This window comes from Tribolium madens, unplaced genomic scaffold (assembly GCF_015345945.1).
Source record: "Tribolium madens isolate multiple individuals breed KSU strain unplaced genomic scaffold, Tmad_KSU_1.1 Scaffold_20;HRSCAF=117;Tcas5.2_LG4, whole genome shotgun sequence".
Classification (NCBI taxonomy): domain Eukaryota; kingdom Metazoa; phylum Arthropoda; class Insecta; order Coleoptera; family Tenebrionidae; genus Tribolium; species Tribolium madens.
This window is the reverse complement of record NW_025400985.1, coordinates 11,103,387-11,117,145: the sequence shown is the minus strand read 5'-3', so window position 1 is coordinate 11,117,145 and position 13,759 is coordinate 11,103,387. Positions and strand designations below refer to the sequence as shown.

Below are 13,759 nucleotides of genomic sequence, written 5' to 3'. Positions count from 1 at the left end.
TCAAAGAACGATTATTTATGTTTTACTTAAATTCGTTTCTAAATTTATCTAAATACAAAGTTCTTCGTAGACAAAATTAATTTAAATTAGAATAATTTCAAATTTAAAAAAATACCATTTCAGCTGGACCCAGATATTATAAGATTATTTCAAACACCTGAATAGAGTTTTTTAAAGTCTGAAAACTTACCAAAAACAAACACAAAAAAGTTTGGTCTTGATATTGAAATAACAGCAAAATTCTTGATACATTACAATTTTTCGAATTTTGCCTGATTATCTCATCAATGGCAGATGAAATTCTTCTTTGATTTTGTATAAATAATCTGTCTGTGGGAAATAACAATTTTATTAGGATTAATATAAATATCTCAGTCATTTTCATTTTTTAAACTATAACTTTAATTCCACAAACCCAAAACTAATTTTAGCAATGAAATTACGTTGTGGGTTAAGAAAATCGAATTCTTATCTTAGTAAGGTAGATCAAATACCAATTAAACGAAACTGCTGCATTTGTTTGTTTTAATTCGTTAAATTTATTGGTTAAAACACAAAATATAATTTTCAAAAAGAGTTTTCGCTACTTTTTGTGTTATATGCGGTTTAAAATTTAAGGTAGGGCCAAAGAGAAATAAAACTACGGAGAAGACCGCTGACCAAAAAGTGTCTGTAGCTCGCCGCCATCATAATCGTGAATTTATGAAACGGTCGAGATATATTTCAATAAATACAAGGTTGGAAACAGGAACACTTCCAGTACTGGTATATTAATAATGAATATTTTGGGCCCTCCCACGTTGAAAATGTATCATAAGCAAGGTATAGGCGGCTTATCAAAGGCCTCGGCGGCGCTTGTAAAGCAAACTCGAGCAAAGTTTTCGAGATGTGAACGCCGGGGGTGGACGTCCGGCCTTATTTAAATACCATTTTTATAGGAAAAATTTACCGAGTGTCTTAATCAAACCACGTGGGAGTCCCGGTTAATTATCGACGCCTCTGAACATTGGAAGAGATCTTTTGTCGTTGAAGTATTTAATAGATGACATACAGCTTACATTGTCTAATTATGTTTCCCAGTGAAGATAGTCATCGAGCCGAGGACAAAAACTCCGCGATGATGACCTTACATAATCAATTCATTGTGTAAAAGAATAGTGATTATCTCGCGCCTCTTTTGTATTACCCGACTATTGAGAACCGAAACGATACTTATTGTGTGTGAGAAATGACATCAAAAGAAGACACACGAAATTTTTCGAACAAATCGCGATCGCGATTCCCGATTAAAACCATCAAAAGACGCGACGCGAAATCAATTAAAAGCGAACGTAGTGAACCGTGTGACCTATAATTGTACCAACGGTGGATAATTTACATGGAATGCGTTTTACCACGAGCGACATTGCGCCTATGCAATCGAAAAAAATATTTACACACGTCTCTTTCACTTCAAGTGTGACGATGCCTCCAATTAACGGCGACTTGGATGGTACTTGTACCTGGACAAACACTCGGCTTGTCTTTCCAGCACTTCATTATTTTCAATCAAAATTTTGCGAGAATTTAATTAAAAAATTTAAATAGTCGAGTAGGAAGCGGTAAACAGAGGTTGCGACAGTGTGGAGTGGGTTCTTAAAAAACATTAAACGACAAACACATAAGCATAATTTATTCAATCCAACAGCTTCTTGTCTCTCTTTATATTGTCACAATTGATTACAATTATAATACAGATGGTTTTTCCTTTTGCTAATGTATAAATAAAAACTAAATATCTAAACCTAAATGATGGCTACTGATATTTGGTATTTCATACCTTGCATCAAAAGTAATCGGTCGATACGGCTCGATGCCACTTAACAATCGACATTCAAATTGGTTATTTCTAGTGTTATGAGTGAAATTAATGAGTTGCCATTATGGAAGAATATCACTAAAGTTATGTTTTCTTTGCAAAAAACTAATCACAATAAGTCTTTTTTGTTCATTTATAACAATAACACTTATAGAAATTATATAATTTATATAACTGCAGTAGAGCCATTTTATATACATAAACTTAAAAATAATAATAAATAAATTAATAAAGCAGGAACAATTCGAAATATCACGAAAATTAAATTAAATTAAAAATATATGCACAGACCATGGACTAGCTCTAATAAGTAGAAAAATAATATTTAAAGCAAGTGTACTCGTATCAAGTGCATCCAAATATAGCTAGTGACAACGTATATTTTGTTGCTTTGATCCACTTTACACAACTATCACCTACTTTCTTCATTTCGAATAAATATTACAAATCTTCATCTGAGGAATGTACAAGTTTAATTAAAACAAATAAATTAAATAAAAATTAAAGCCAACCGAGACAATAAGTGCTTGAACCTACTCATTTCGAGTAATAAGAATTGTTTTGAGTACTATGACATTGCACTTTAAATATAACCTACAATAAAAACAAAACAAATATATACAGAAAAAACCTAATCGCAAACCCAACATTATTTACACAAAAATCTCGTTAAAGCACTACAGATCACCGAATGGATCGAAACTGACTTCCTGTTTAGGAGGCTGTGCGCCCATTTTTGGGCTACCTTGCACCTGTACACCACCCAGTGGATACTGCATCGGTTGTCCCATCATCATCATCGGTTGACCCATCATGGGTTGTCCCATCGGTCTATAAATCGGCGCGACTGTAGCCGCCATGGGTTGCGGTTTGGGCTGATTCTTGGGCGAGTTCCATTGATTCGAACGACTTCCCGTATCCATAGTCAAGTTTTCCACCAATGAAGTGAGACTAGTTTCAAGGTCACCGGTTAGGAGTTTCGACGGCTGTGGAGGTCTTTGTGGCTGTGCAACAACCGGGGGTTGTTTCGGGGCTTCAGGATCGAAAACCGACGGTTCATTGGTGTTGAAAAGCCCACTGAGGTTATTCGATGCAAAGGTTGTCTGAGTTGGAGGTGGTTGAAATTGGGCATTGGCTGGAAAACCGTTAGCCCACATATTCGGAGCTGTGGTGGTGGCTACTGGAGGTGCAGCAAAAAGGTTTCCATCGGTGGCTGTCGAAGTCGGTGCTGAGAAATCAGCAAAAGGGTTCCCGAGAGATAAAAGATCATCAAGTGCGTTGGTAGGTTGAGTCGTAGGTGGTGGTGGTGGATTTGTTTCCGAACCGAAAAGGTCTAAAATGGGTTCGGTTTTGATCGCTGGTTCTTCGCTAAGGAAAGGGTTGGTACTCGCGGCTGTGGGTGAGCCAACGTTAGCTTTGTATCGGTTCAAAACGGCCTCTTCTTCGGCAAGAGCCGCTTGTTGGAAGGAATCGTCGACTGCAGACCCGAAAGCATTGCTAGTGTTTGAGAGGACTGAGACTCCAGATTTTAGATTCTTTTGATTGGCGGCGGCGGTTGGAGTGTTGCCTTCAAGTGAAGCTAAATGTTGCTCTAATGCGTCGAGGAGGCTGTTTGGGGCCCTAGTGAGATCAGGAATGTCGCCTTTGTCTATTCCAATATTCTCAGCGACTTTAAGGAACTCGGCGACTCGGTCCATGCGGATGAGGAACTTCTTATAGAGATCAAGCGCTTCACGACATTGTTTCTTGTTCATTTCGAAGTATTTTTCTAAAAGATTGATGATTCCGTCGTTATAGCAAGCGAATAATCTTATGAGATCACGAAACAGGAGCATGAAACACATATTGATGACTCCATTAGTGAGATCATTTGCTGTACAATCGAACTCCAAGAGAGCATCTAACTGATTCTGAAGTATGGGCAAAGTTTTGAGAAGATTCTCCGCATTCATTGTTCGTAAAGTACCTTCTTCTTTACCCCTTTTGACTTTACAAAAATCGAAAGCCACTGCTCGATATGAAAGAGCCTTCTCGTTGAGGTATCGAGCGTATCGTCTTATAAAAGGGGACATGTCGTAGCCGGTCCGCGCCCCCACGGCACTCTGAACGCCCGTCTTGTCGACAAAATTCGACAATTGAAAAGACACGTTACTCGAAGCCAAATACTGAGTGAATCTCTCATTTCCGTAACACATCAAATGATGAGTCGTTATCAATGCCTTGTAAACGACCACCCAACTGGTGTTTTGTGACCTTTCTATCAACAAATTCGCCATTTGAGGAATCGAAACGTTAGGCTCGTTAGTACAATGGACTAAGTAATCTAAATGTTTCTTCTTAGGGCCTAGGAGTTCTTCGGTGGTTGCTTTACATACCGATTTAGCCAATCCCTGGCCTGCTAGACTGTGTTTCGCCGCTAATAAACGATCGTTTATTGTTTGACCCGCCATAATATTCGTTACACAAATTACACACACTATTTTTAATAATTTTACGACCAAATTTTCAATTCAACTCGAACACTCGACGGGTCGATCGGCAAAATCTCACCGGCGAATCAATAAAATGTTGACACAAAATGGAGACTCGACACCTAGCGGTCACTATTGAAACCTCTCGCACTTTACAAAATCACGCAATACGACAAAAATACATAAAAACTAAACAAATACAAACTCTTCCTTTTTATATTTACTTACCAGAAAACTTCGTAGTCAGCATCCCTATTAATTACGACTACAAAAAACGACAAAATCAACTTACCGACACTGTAATTACAGAAAACTATCTTATGACAGACAATTTTTTTTGTTTTTGTTTTAATTATTACCTGCAGTTTGTAATGAACAAACGGGTGGTATTTTCGGCGACCAAGTTCCATCGTCGAGACACTGTTGTACAGTCGTTCCTACCAAAACATATCCAGAGTTGCAACTGTAGTGCAGCCTTTGGCCCACTTGATTCATTTGAAATTCGCCCCCTTTTTCCTGCACAAAATACCCATTTGCGACGTCCTTGGGTTGTGGACAACTGACTGGTTCACACGTGGCGTTTGCCCCCGTCCAAATACCCTTCTCACAGACTCTGTATTTGCTCTCTTTTGGCGTTAATTGGAAGCCTTCCCAACAGGAGTAAGTCGCTAAAGCCCCTTTGCGATACATCCCATCCTGGTGAAGATCTTCCATTATTAAAGACCCCTTGTCGATAGAAGGGGGCGGATAACACATCTTGTTACATTTGGGGCGTTGCTCTTGGTCCCATTTCCCGTCGTTGCAACTAAACATTTTGAACCCTTCAAGATAAAACCCTTTGAAACATTCAACTGTGACGATTCGAGGTTCTTCCTGTGTTATATTTGTAAAACCATTTAAGATTTCGCCGAAATCGGGACATTCGAGGAGACCTTGAGTGACGCTAAGGAACTCTGCCCCTTTGGTAGTCGACGTTAATAGCATCAAAGCGGTAACGCAAGACAACAACATTGTCAAGTTTTTATTACATCACACTGTTTTATTCGAGTTGTAACAATTAGGTTTTTTGCAAATTTCAAGTTTTTGTGGTTAAGTCCACCATTGTGATTGTTACAAAACAAAACACTTTTTGACAAGTATACAGATCGATCAGCTGTTCTGTGCTGTCAAGGTCACTTATTTGAGTTAATTAACTTTTGTTAATTATGTGATTTAACATAATTTGTTAAAAACCGGGACGCAATTAATGCCACTTTAATTTACAATTTATTTTAACTTTATTCGGTTTAAAGTTATTAAACACCAAAATAATTTAATCAATCTGTATAATTGGTTGCATAACCTATTCAATATTTTACTATATTTTTTTGAAAAAAAAAAAAATTAGAAAATTGTTCAATTAACACTTAATTTATAACGCGCCATTCACACTCACTCTAATTGAAGCGTTGTGCATCTCAAAAGGACCTATTTGCAATTGGTTGCCTACGCCTGATTCTAATGACATACCTAATGAAAACAATTTTTTTTATAGTAAAAGAGAATGCTTGATTACAAAAAAGATATGTAAGAGCAATAAACATTTTGTTAGTTGTAACAAAACATATTCCATAATTTTAGAAAATAATGTAACGATTAACTTTAGGTCCAGCGGACATAGCGCGACCCGGAGTGCGCCAAATCGAAGGTTTTAATAAGGTTTCCCGTCTGTTTTATTATACTTTATTGTTCTGTCAGCGCAAATAAATTTCCTCCAGTCTTATTTGATTTTCTTTCTCTCTTTACAAATAAAAACATTTGGTTGAAATTTCCCGGAGGCAGGCTTTTAATTACTTTCCGACATTTCTAGATGAGAATTCAGTTCCAGTTAAGGGCTTCGAAGGAATGCTTGTCATGCAAGTTATTGAACAAAGAATTTTCCCTAATTGGTATTAATTGAAATTTCCACGAAAAATCGACAGATTATTAAGATCCTTGACCGTCGCCACGGCAACGCTCTACAGCTCGGTGATAGATAGGGTTTAGGTATTAAAACACTGATTTCAATAGCATTTTATTTAACTGTTTTCGGTGTTAAAAATAGCCCGTTGGTACAATGATTGCCCTACTCTTGGTACATTTAACACTGATAGTGAACCAGCACTATTCTCGTAAAAAAATGTTTAATTCTGCATGGCAGTGGCAGCATTAACATTTTCCAAAAAATGGAAAAAGAAAAAGAAAAAGTTGGTCGTGTGTTCGATTCAGCCATCGTTAGATTTCGGAGAGACCACTTTTGTCATCACTTTGTAATAGTCGTGAGGTGATTTCGTGTCATAGATTTTCCGGCCGTTTTCATCCTTGAAATCGCCATAAGTCACACATTTTTCTGTAATAAAACCCAAACATTCGGCCACACGTTGCGTAAAAAGGCTCGTGGCATCGACTTTGACTAACTGGAAAATCACTAAGTTACAAAATGAAATTTTTAAGCCAACTGGTTACTTTAAATCCGTGTTCTTCTGCAATTAATTCACTCCTGAGGAAGAGTTCCTTGGCGATTCCTCTCCCTCTAAATCTCGAGTCGACCGAAAGAATCCTCAATTCGAATATCTTATCAACGTTATATTTGCTAAACAAATCTATACTCTTGTTAACATTATTCAATAGGCCGAAAATTCGTTGATATTTAATATTATCGATGCTCTTCATTTCCTCCAGTGCCTTTTCGACGTCGCCTCGTCTAGCGATTCCGTTCAGTGCGACCCCAGCTATCTGAAAAATGTCATTAAAATGGAATTCCGACCGAGTTTATTGCTTGAGGATTTCAATAAAACGCCTTGTGACCAAATTACACGTACTTCCCCCGTCGCCGACTCCACAGCCATTATCGAAAGACCGTCTTCCAGAGTCTGCAAATCGTGATGTTCCAGAAGCTCGCAAGGCTTCCCGTGGACGCACAGCCCCACAGAAGCATTCAAAGGCTCATCGGGGAAGTTGTGACGCAGGTGGTGGATCACGTCAGTGAATTTTGAGCTCGGGATAGGGCCGTACTCCATTTTTAACAACCTTAAAAACATTTTCCTACTCACTAAATTACGACAAATCTCGCAAAAATGCCAATGCGCTAATTGTTTAAACAGGCGGAGGATGTGTAAACCAAATAAATAAATAAATGGCCAAAAATTGTGACTTTTGAAGGTCAATTTTCAATTATTGAGAATACAGGGTGTTTCACATAATTTTACGAGGCCTGCGCCTGTAAGATGCAATCAATAATATATATAATATATATATATAATAGATCAATAATACATATTCCGATACGAACTCGATTACAAATTTTGAAAAATTGAATAATCTTCTCTAGTTTATTCACCCTTTCAAAAATTACAACGTTTTTAGTTAGTTAGTTATTAAGATAGATAAACTAGAATTATATTCAGCCGTCTTTTGATAGAACAAATGATAATAATTGTTTCTAAAAAACTGCAGTTTATGGCCATTAATGAAACAGTGATTAGTTTGACAACTACTGTCATGTGTTTCCAAAAATTAAATAATTAAATGTGTATTTTGTGTATCCAGTGTTTTGTGACTTGGGTGCGTACATTAGGCGCAAGCCTCGTAAAGTTGTGAAACACCCTGTATTGTGCTTGCAATTTTTTTTATATCTTTGAAACTCATCAAAAACTATTACAAAATAGTATAAACGTGTGTAACAATGTCTTATTTCTTATAATTTACAGGCTGTTCATTAAATCATGCTAATAATCGACATTAACAAATTCAAATAACTTATTATTGATTACCAAAAAAAAAATTAAAAAATTAAAATATAGGTAATAAAACAATGAATACATGCACACACACCTTATGCAGTATATCGGTCAGTGTGCCACTTTTACAGTGTCTGCACAAAAAGCCCTAGTCTGAAGGCCATAAATTCCAAAATAAGAACTTTATTTTATGATGGATTAACCCGAGCATTTGCTAATGTTTCATAAACGTTGTTATTAAGTCAATTATGATATAATTATAAAAAGGGCGCCAGATAAAAATAAAACGATTGTAAAACAAGTCTATAAAATGTAAGATTAGTTTAAAGCACTAACCTTTGATGGTACGAGCTTCACATGTAGTATGAGCGAGCTTTCGTGTGGCACTAAATTCACTAAACGTGATTTCTCTCTTGGATCCTGTTGCTTCTAGCAACGCCCGGGAATTGGTTTCCAGGCCCGGATTAATCCTAATTGGATTTTGTGTGAAACGAATCAACTTTCCCGACCGGATTTAAACAATCTTATTTTGTTCAATTAGAACTGAAAATCCGTGTTTGTTTCAATTTATAGAAAAACGAAAAAGGGGAAAAAGTTTATTTAATCAAAAATAAAGTCGTCGTCGTCCACTTCCCATGCAGTTGCCGCTTCCAAAAAATGTCTTCTCTTCTGAAATTCGGCTTCGCGTTGTGTTTTTAATTTTTTCTTGTCTTGGATCTTTTTCAAGCGGTAGAACTCCTCGCGTTCTAACTCGTCCAACTCGGAAATGATGTATCTCACAGTACGTTCGATTTTCGGAATTATTACATACTCAATTGCGTTGACTCTCCGATTGGTAACTTTGATAACTTCGTCGAGGGTAATGAAAGAGGTCTGGAGGGTGGCTAAATCGACTAGGAGTTTCCCCGCTTCTTGGAAACTTTTTTTGAGTTTGGACAAGTGTTGGCCGCCTCTGGATAGTCCAGCGAGGCCAAAACTATCAGTCCCTTCAACGACATAATCAAAATGAGGCAAAGTCACACCTGGAACGCATCAAGGAAGTGGGGAAATTACACTCTTTGGGGTACCTGCAACGTTTTCAGTGTGTGTTTTAATTTTAACTAAAGCTTTCTTTGGAATTGAATTCGTAACCATGTACACGAAATCAGGGTTTGCAAATTTGGCTTCTGTTAACGAGAAAGCCGCTTCTTTCATTACTTCCGCCATCAGGGCCTTGGTCTATAAAAAAATGTAGTTTTTGCAATTTTTTTACTATCACTGACGTCAATTATCTTTTTTAAAATTGTCCGAAAACGGTACTGAAGTGCATCGATTTTGCGTTTTAGTAAACAGTGGCTTTTCTGGGCTCCCATAAGGCGATGTTTCATCATCATGCGGGTCCTAATTAATTTTGCTTGTTACATTTTCATTTCAGAATAATACACACCCTTGTGACGGAAAAACAGGTAATCGGTCAGTATCAGACATTTTAACTGAAATTTTGATCCCCAAAACTGAAATGTCACATTTGACTTTTTCGTGGTGTGAACGAGTCTTGCAAGAACACTTATTATTAAGGAAGTCAAAGGCCAAATAAATTAAAAACGGTATCGTGTCAACTATTATATTGATCTCAATAATTGTAATTATACATTAATAACGCTTAAAATCAACAAACTAGAAAAAAATGGAATTTTCACTTATAGCTCTAATGTGAAACCAACCCCTAAACTTCGCAACTGACCGTGTTTTTCAGCATTGAACAAACTTATTAATACTTAGCTATAGTGAAACACGTAATATCAAAGTTATGCAACTTTGTACAGAAATTTATACAACACTTAGAAAATTATATTAAAAAAGAAGATCCTCGTCTCCTTCATCTAGCATATTGGCCACATTATCAGCCGCATCATCAGCCGCTCGTTGTCGAGCTTTATTATCGGCCTGTATGGCATCGGACTTAGCACGAGCGACTTTCTTCTTATCTTGGATTTTTTTCAAACGGTAGAATTCCTCACGTTCCAATTCGTCCAGTTCAGAGATGATGTAGGCCAAAGTGCGCTCAATTCTCGGAATAATTACTAGGAAAAAATTTCAAAAAATTACTAAGAAAAAAATTCAAACAAAAAAATCTTTAAAAAAAATAAATACCGTGTTCAATAGCATTTACTCTTCTGTTTGTGATTTTGATAACTTCGTCTAGAGTGACGAAGGACGTTTGTAATGACGCAAGCTCGACGAGAAGTTTTACAGCGCTTTGGTAATTCTTCTTGAGTTTGGCCAATTGTTGGCCCCCTCTGGCCAAACCGGCCAACTCGTAAGTGTCAGTCCCGTCCTGGTAACATTCAAAGACAGGCAAAGTCACACCTAGCAAAACACACAATCAACTTGAGAACAATTGACTTAGGGGGCCCTACCAGCCACATTATCTTTCTTAGTCCTGATTTTAATTTGGGCCTTTGTGACGTTCTGCAAGACAACTTGATTGAAATCCCCCGTTGCAAATTTAGCCTCGGCCAACGAAAACGCCGCTTCTTTCATTACTTCGCCCATAAGGGTCTTGGTCTGTAACACTCATTGGTACAAAAAATCGATCTTAAATCATCAACAAACCTCAATAATTTTGCTCAAAATCATACGGAAACGCATTTGCAACGCGTCGGCTTTCTTTTTGAGCAGACTGTGACCCTTTTGGGCCCCCTTCAGCCTCGCTTTCATTAACATTTGAGCCCTGAAAGAAATAAGAGGTCACTCCCATTTATTGTGGGTTTTTTTTTTGGGCGAGTTATACAGTAGGGTTTACGTAATTGAAACGCTATTTAAAAGGGTGGTTACGTACCCTCGGGAGGGGAATATCGCCAGTTTATCCTTCGAAGACATTTTTTTGCACTATTTTCATGTACTTCACGAGATCAGTCAGCTGACCGCGTGACATATGACAAAAAAACGCAACTAGCACCCTCTGTCAACGAACAATCAACCAAAATTATTAAAAAAACGAAATTTTTAAGTATAATTTTGATTCATAACAAGTTCACTCACTGTGAGAGTAATTCATTAAATCACCATTAATAAAATATTTAATTGTTACTTTCAAATAATCATATTTGTTGTCGATAAAGTAGAACACTTTATGTTACCGACGTTACGTAAGCTGTTAATTACATAACCTCACTTTTTTTGACATGAAAAACCACTTATGTAAACAAAATAATTATTACAATGTTTAAGGATTGTTTTAAATATTACAAATCTCGAAATCCTCCTCCTGATCTAGATAAAGTTTTTGATTTTAGCAACAGTGAGAAATTTTCATCGAAAGCAAGTTTTAAAGTTTGTGTTTTAGTTTTTTGTAATAAAAACGCAATTTTTAGATTAGGCGAATTAATGCGGAAAACATCAGCAATTCTGTCAGCAATTTTGGCTTAAAGCCTGCTAAAACTTGGGAAATTTACGAATTAATTGAGCATCCTGGTAATTAGAGTTGTAAAATAATACACCTCAATAAATAATCAATTTTAAGGATTAATTTTTATTAAAAATCCTTTCACTAGTATTGGTCAGAGGTACTGGGTGGTGCGTTGCTTGCAGGACTATTCAAAGCGTCCAAATAAAACAAACTTAGATGATTTAAATTTGATACCTGAAGGCAAGGAATGGTGGGACGTTTGCCAGAACAATAATAACAAAATATTAATGAATAAGTTGCGATGGGTGACGTTGGGTTATCACCACGATTGGGATAGCAAAGTAATGGATAAAAAACACTAAAGTAGAGCTAATTTTAATTTTTTAGGTCTACACTGAGGAGAATAAAGGAGAGTTTCCGAAAGATTTAGCAGATTTGAGTAGATTTATAGCAGAATCACTTAACTTTTTGCATTTTAACGCTGAAGCGGCAATTGTGAATTATTACCACATGGACTCAACTTTATCAGGGCATACTGACCACTCCGAACACAATTTAAGAGCTCCCTTAATCTCGTTTAGCTTTGGCCAAACTGCGATTTTTTTACTAGGGGGCAAGAGTAAAGAGGAGGAGCCTTCCGCTATGTTTCTACGAAGTGGCGATATTGTAATAATGAGTGAGGAATCAAGGCTGTGCTACCACGGTGTTCCTAAAATTTTACAAATGGATTCGAGGTTTTGGAACTGTTTTGAAGAAACCGATTTTGCTAATGATTATAAAAATGTTGTTAATATTTGTAAAGAGGAAACGTTGTGGAAGCCTTTTGGCGACTATTTGAATAATTCGAGGATTAATATTAATGTGAGACAGGTGTTGCAAAGGGGCCAGAAACGCCTTTGTAGCGAATCTGACGAAAAAACGTGAAATAAAAGTCAAAAATCAAACACGAGTTTGTAGTTTTATTGCGAATTTCGTTAATGCACAAAAAGATAAATAAACTTAATTGTAACTAATGTATGGCTTGATTGAGTGGATGGTGCCGCAAGGACAGATATCGAGCAGTCCTAAAATATCCCAAAAATTCACCGAAATACTGTAGAGTTTTGCAAAAACTCGATTTTTGCGGCTGCGTGTCTTATCCATCTTCTCGGCAAAAGTGTCTTCTTTTCCCGACCTCCTCTTCTTGAAAGAACACGAACTTGAGCTCGAATTAGTTGACATAATCTTTGACAATTTTGTTTTGTTAGTTTTGACAAAAATGTCACTAAAATTCTTCGTATCTTCTTCAAAAAATGGTAAATGACGATGTCGCCGTACCGGAGGAAAGTGATCTTTCCCTGAAATATAATTCCTGGTACGCGATCACTCTAAGTACCATAATCTGGGCGGCAAGCTACCAGCTTCTGAGAGCTGTATTGGTGTCAAAAAACCGCGAATATTGCTGCCGGATTTTGAGTTTTTTGCACGGAATTATCACCGCGTTTGTTGGGATAAACCAGTGTTTTCTTATCGATACGCCATTTGAGCACCCGGAATGGCGGACGACCAACAGTCAACGCTTTTTGATGGTATGCAGTCTGGGGTATTTTATCCATGATTTGATTTGGTGTCTTGTGTATGAAAGAGACTCGAAACTGATGATTGCGCATCACGTTTACAGTGTTTGTGCCTTGAGAAGAATGTTGTATAAGAACAACTCAGGGGCGCAAGCCACTTGTGCCTTGGGAAGCATGGAAATTTCGAATCCGATGTTGCAAATTCGGTGGTTTCTCAGAAGCGAAGGATATTATCCTTCGAATTTGTTCACCTCAGTTGAGATCACTTTTATGATTATATTTTTCCTTGTGAGGATTGTCCTCGGGACGTACTTTTTGATTGTTATTGCGTTTCAACCGAAAAACGACTGGGATTTTAGAATTCTCGCCGTGACTATTTACGCAATGTCTTGGATGTTTATGATAAATATCACCAAGTACTTCATTAATAAATATGGACTTGGGTACAAAGGAAATGATATTCAACATAAGGGAACCTGACTCTCGTTTTATTTGTTCATTTTTATGTATTAAATAAATTATTTAAGTGGAAAACGTCTTTAACTGGAAACCGCTACCGTCCATAAATCATGATAATTTATCGTCGTTAGGATCAACTTTAAATTAAACTGCAAGCTAAAGAATAACGACGTTGCAAGATTTAATGGACGAGATTAATATACTTATTGCTTGTAATTTACCAAGTGACAAAATTAATTGAATTGATTTAAAATGTAACGTCTTTA

The 13,759-nt window shown here is 36.9% G+C and overlaps 7 protein-coding genes across 9 annotated transcripts in view; 2 read left to right on the top strand and 5 right to left on the bottom strand.

Moving 5' to 3' along the window:
• LOC123005322 (sushi, von Willebrand factor type A, EGF and pentraxin domain-containing protein 1-like) overlaps window positions 1-5,485 on the bottom strand; it is a 15,201-nt gene extending 9,716 nt beyond the window's left edge. The window contains exon 1 of the mRNA XM_044399006.1: window positions 4,689-5,485. Within this exon, the coding sequence (XP_044254941.1) occupies window positions 4,689-5,340 (652 nt within the window). The 5' untranslated portion in view covers window positions 5,341-5,485. The remainder of the gene's footprint in view (window positions 1-4,688) is intronic.
• LOC123005324 (phosphatidylinositol-binding clathrin assembly protein LAP-like) lies at window positions 1,656-4,640 on the bottom strand. The gene has a single exon (XM_044399007.1). The coding sequence runs from the start codon at window positions 4,306-4,308 to the stop codon at window positions 2,536-2,538; it is 1,773 nt and encodes a 590-aa protein (XP_044254942.1). The 5' UTR covers window positions 4,309-4,640; the 3' UTR covers window positions 1,656-2,535.
• An 890-nt stretch (window positions 5,486-6,375) lies between the features above and the next one.
• Window positions 6,376-8,529, bottom strand: LOC123004870 (arylalkylamine N-acetyltransferase 1-like). Its single transcript, XM_044398366.1, has 4 exons — window positions 8,424-8,529; window positions 7,170-7,377; window positions 6,814-7,083; window positions 6,376-6,764 (listed from the first exon to the last, which is right to left on the bottom strand). Exons 2-4 carry the CDS (start codon window positions 7,365-7,367, stop codon window positions 6,573-6,575), a joined length of 660 nt encoding a protein of 219 aa, XP_044254301.1. The 5' UTR covers window positions 7,368-7,377; window positions 8,424-8,529; the 3' UTR covers window positions 6,376-6,572.
• Window positions 8,530-8,670: 141 nt separating this feature from the next.
• Window positions 8,671-9,613, bottom strand: LOC123004869 (V-type proton ATPase subunit D-like). Of its 3 annotated transcripts, none has more exons than XM_044398365.1 (5): window positions 9,514-9,613; window positions 9,350-9,467; window positions 9,155-9,305; window positions 8,899-9,109; window positions 8,671-8,846 (listed from the first exon to the last, which is right to left on the bottom strand). In XM_044398365.1, the coding sequence occupies exons 1-5, from the start codon at window positions 9,552-9,554 to the stop codon at window positions 8,834-8,836; spliced, it is 534 nt and encodes a 177-aa protein (XP_044254300.1). In that variant the 5' UTR covers window positions 9,555-9,613; the 3' UTR covers window positions 8,671-8,833. The 3 variants fall into 3 exon arrangements, with proteins under 3 accessions (XP_044254300.1, XP_044254299.1, XP_044254298.1); XM_044398364.1 differs by having other exon boundaries at window positions 8,671-8,833; XM_044398363.1 differs by having other exon boundaries at window positions 8,671-9,109.
• Window positions 9,614-9,676: 63 nt separating this feature from the next.
• LOC123006034 (V-type proton ATPase subunit D) lies at window positions 9,677-11,061 on the bottom strand. The gene is made up of 5 exons (XM_044400183.1): window positions 10,909-11,061; window positions 10,683-10,800; window positions 10,487-10,634; window positions 10,221-10,436; window positions 9,677-10,150 (listed from the first exon to the last, which is right to left on the bottom strand). The coding sequence occupies exons 1-5, from the start codon at window positions 10,947-10,949 to the stop codon at window positions 9,921-9,923; spliced, it is 753 nt and encodes a 250-aa protein (XP_044256118.1). The 5' UTR covers window positions 10,950-11,061; the 3' UTR covers window positions 9,677-9,920.
• A 47-nt stretch (window positions 11,062-11,108) lies between these two features.
• LOC123006033 (nucleic acid dioxygenase ALKBH1) lies at window positions 11,109-12,427 on the top strand. The gene is made up of 4 exons (XM_044400182.1): window positions 11,109-11,390; window positions 11,444-11,543; window positions 11,593-11,819; window positions 11,866-12,427. Exons 1-4 carry the CDS (start codon window positions 11,292-11,294, stop codon window positions 12,400-12,402), a joined length of 963 nt encoding a protein of 320 aa, XP_044256117.1. The 5' UTR covers window positions 11,109-11,291; the 3' UTR covers window positions 12,403-12,427.
• A 265-nt stretch (window positions 12,428-12,692) lies between these two features.
• On the top strand, window positions 12,693-13,577 carry LOC123006035 (TLC domain-containing protein 5-like). Its single transcript, XM_044400184.1, has one exon. The coding sequence runs from the start codon at window positions 12,771-12,773 to the stop codon at window positions 13,512-13,514; it is 744 nt and encodes a 247-aa protein (XP_044256119.1). The 5' UTR covers window positions 12,693-12,770; the 3' UTR covers window positions 13,515-13,577.
• The last annotated feature ends 182 nt before the right edge of the window (window positions 13,578-13,759 follow it).

Bases quoted from the DNA above. Each gene is read 5' to 3' on its own strand.
- LOC123005324 (XM_044399007.1), bottom strand. From the start codon at position 4,308: ATGGCGGGTCAAACAATAAACGATCGTTTATTAGCGGCGAAACACAGT.
- LOC123004870 (XM_044398366.1), bottom strand. From the start codon at position 7,367: ATGGAGTACGGCCCTATCCCGAGCTCAAAATTCACTGACGTGATCCAC. The intron at 7,084-7,169 runs GTACGTGTAATT...GACATTTTTCAG, and splicing joins TGGAGTCGGCGACGGGGGAA to ATAGCTGGGGTCGCACTGAA. The intron at 6,765-6,813 runs GTAACCAGTTGG...GTGATTTTCCAG, and splicing joins CAGAAGAACACGGATTTAAA to TTAGTCAAAGTCGATGCCAC.
- LOC123004869 (XM_044398363.1), bottom strand. From the start codon at position 9,554: ATGTCTGATACTGACCGATTACCTGTTTTTCCGTCACAAGG. The intron at 9,468-9,513 runs GTGTGTATTATT...AAAATTAATTAG, and splicing joins CCTGTTTTTCCGTCACAAGG to GACCCGCATGATGATGAAAC. The intron at 9,110-9,154 runs GTACCCCAAAGA...GATGCGTTCCAG, and splicing joins ACACACTGAAAACGTTGCAG to GTGTGACTTTGCCTCATTTT.
- LOC123006034 (XM_044400183.1), bottom strand. From the start codon at position 10,949: ATGTCTTCGAAGGATAAACTGGCGATATTCCCCTCCCGAGG. The intron at 10,801-10,908 runs GTACGTAACCAC...TATTTCTTTCAG, and splicing joins GCGATATTCCCCTCCCGAGG to GGCTCAAATGTTAATGAAAG. The intron at 10,151-10,220 runs GTATTTATTTTT...ATTTTTTCCTAG, and splicing joins AGTAAATGCTATTGAACACG to TAATTATTCCGAGAATTGAG.
- LOC123006033 (XM_044400182.1), top strand. From the start codon at position 11,292: ATGTTTAAGGATTGTTTTAAATATTACAAATCTCGAAATCCTCCTCCT. The intron at 11,391-11,443 runs GCAAGTTTTAAA...CGCAATTTTTAG, and splicing joins GTGAGAAATTTTCATCGAAA to ATTAGGCGAATTAATGCGGA. The intron at 11,544-11,592 runs GTAATTAGAGTT...ATCAATTTTAAG, and splicing joins CGAATTAATTGAGCATCCTG to GATTAATTTTTATTAAAAAT.
- LOC123006035 (XM_044400184.1), top strand. From the start codon at position 12,771: ATGGTAAATGACGATGTCGCCGTACCGGAGGAAAGTGATCTTTCCCTG.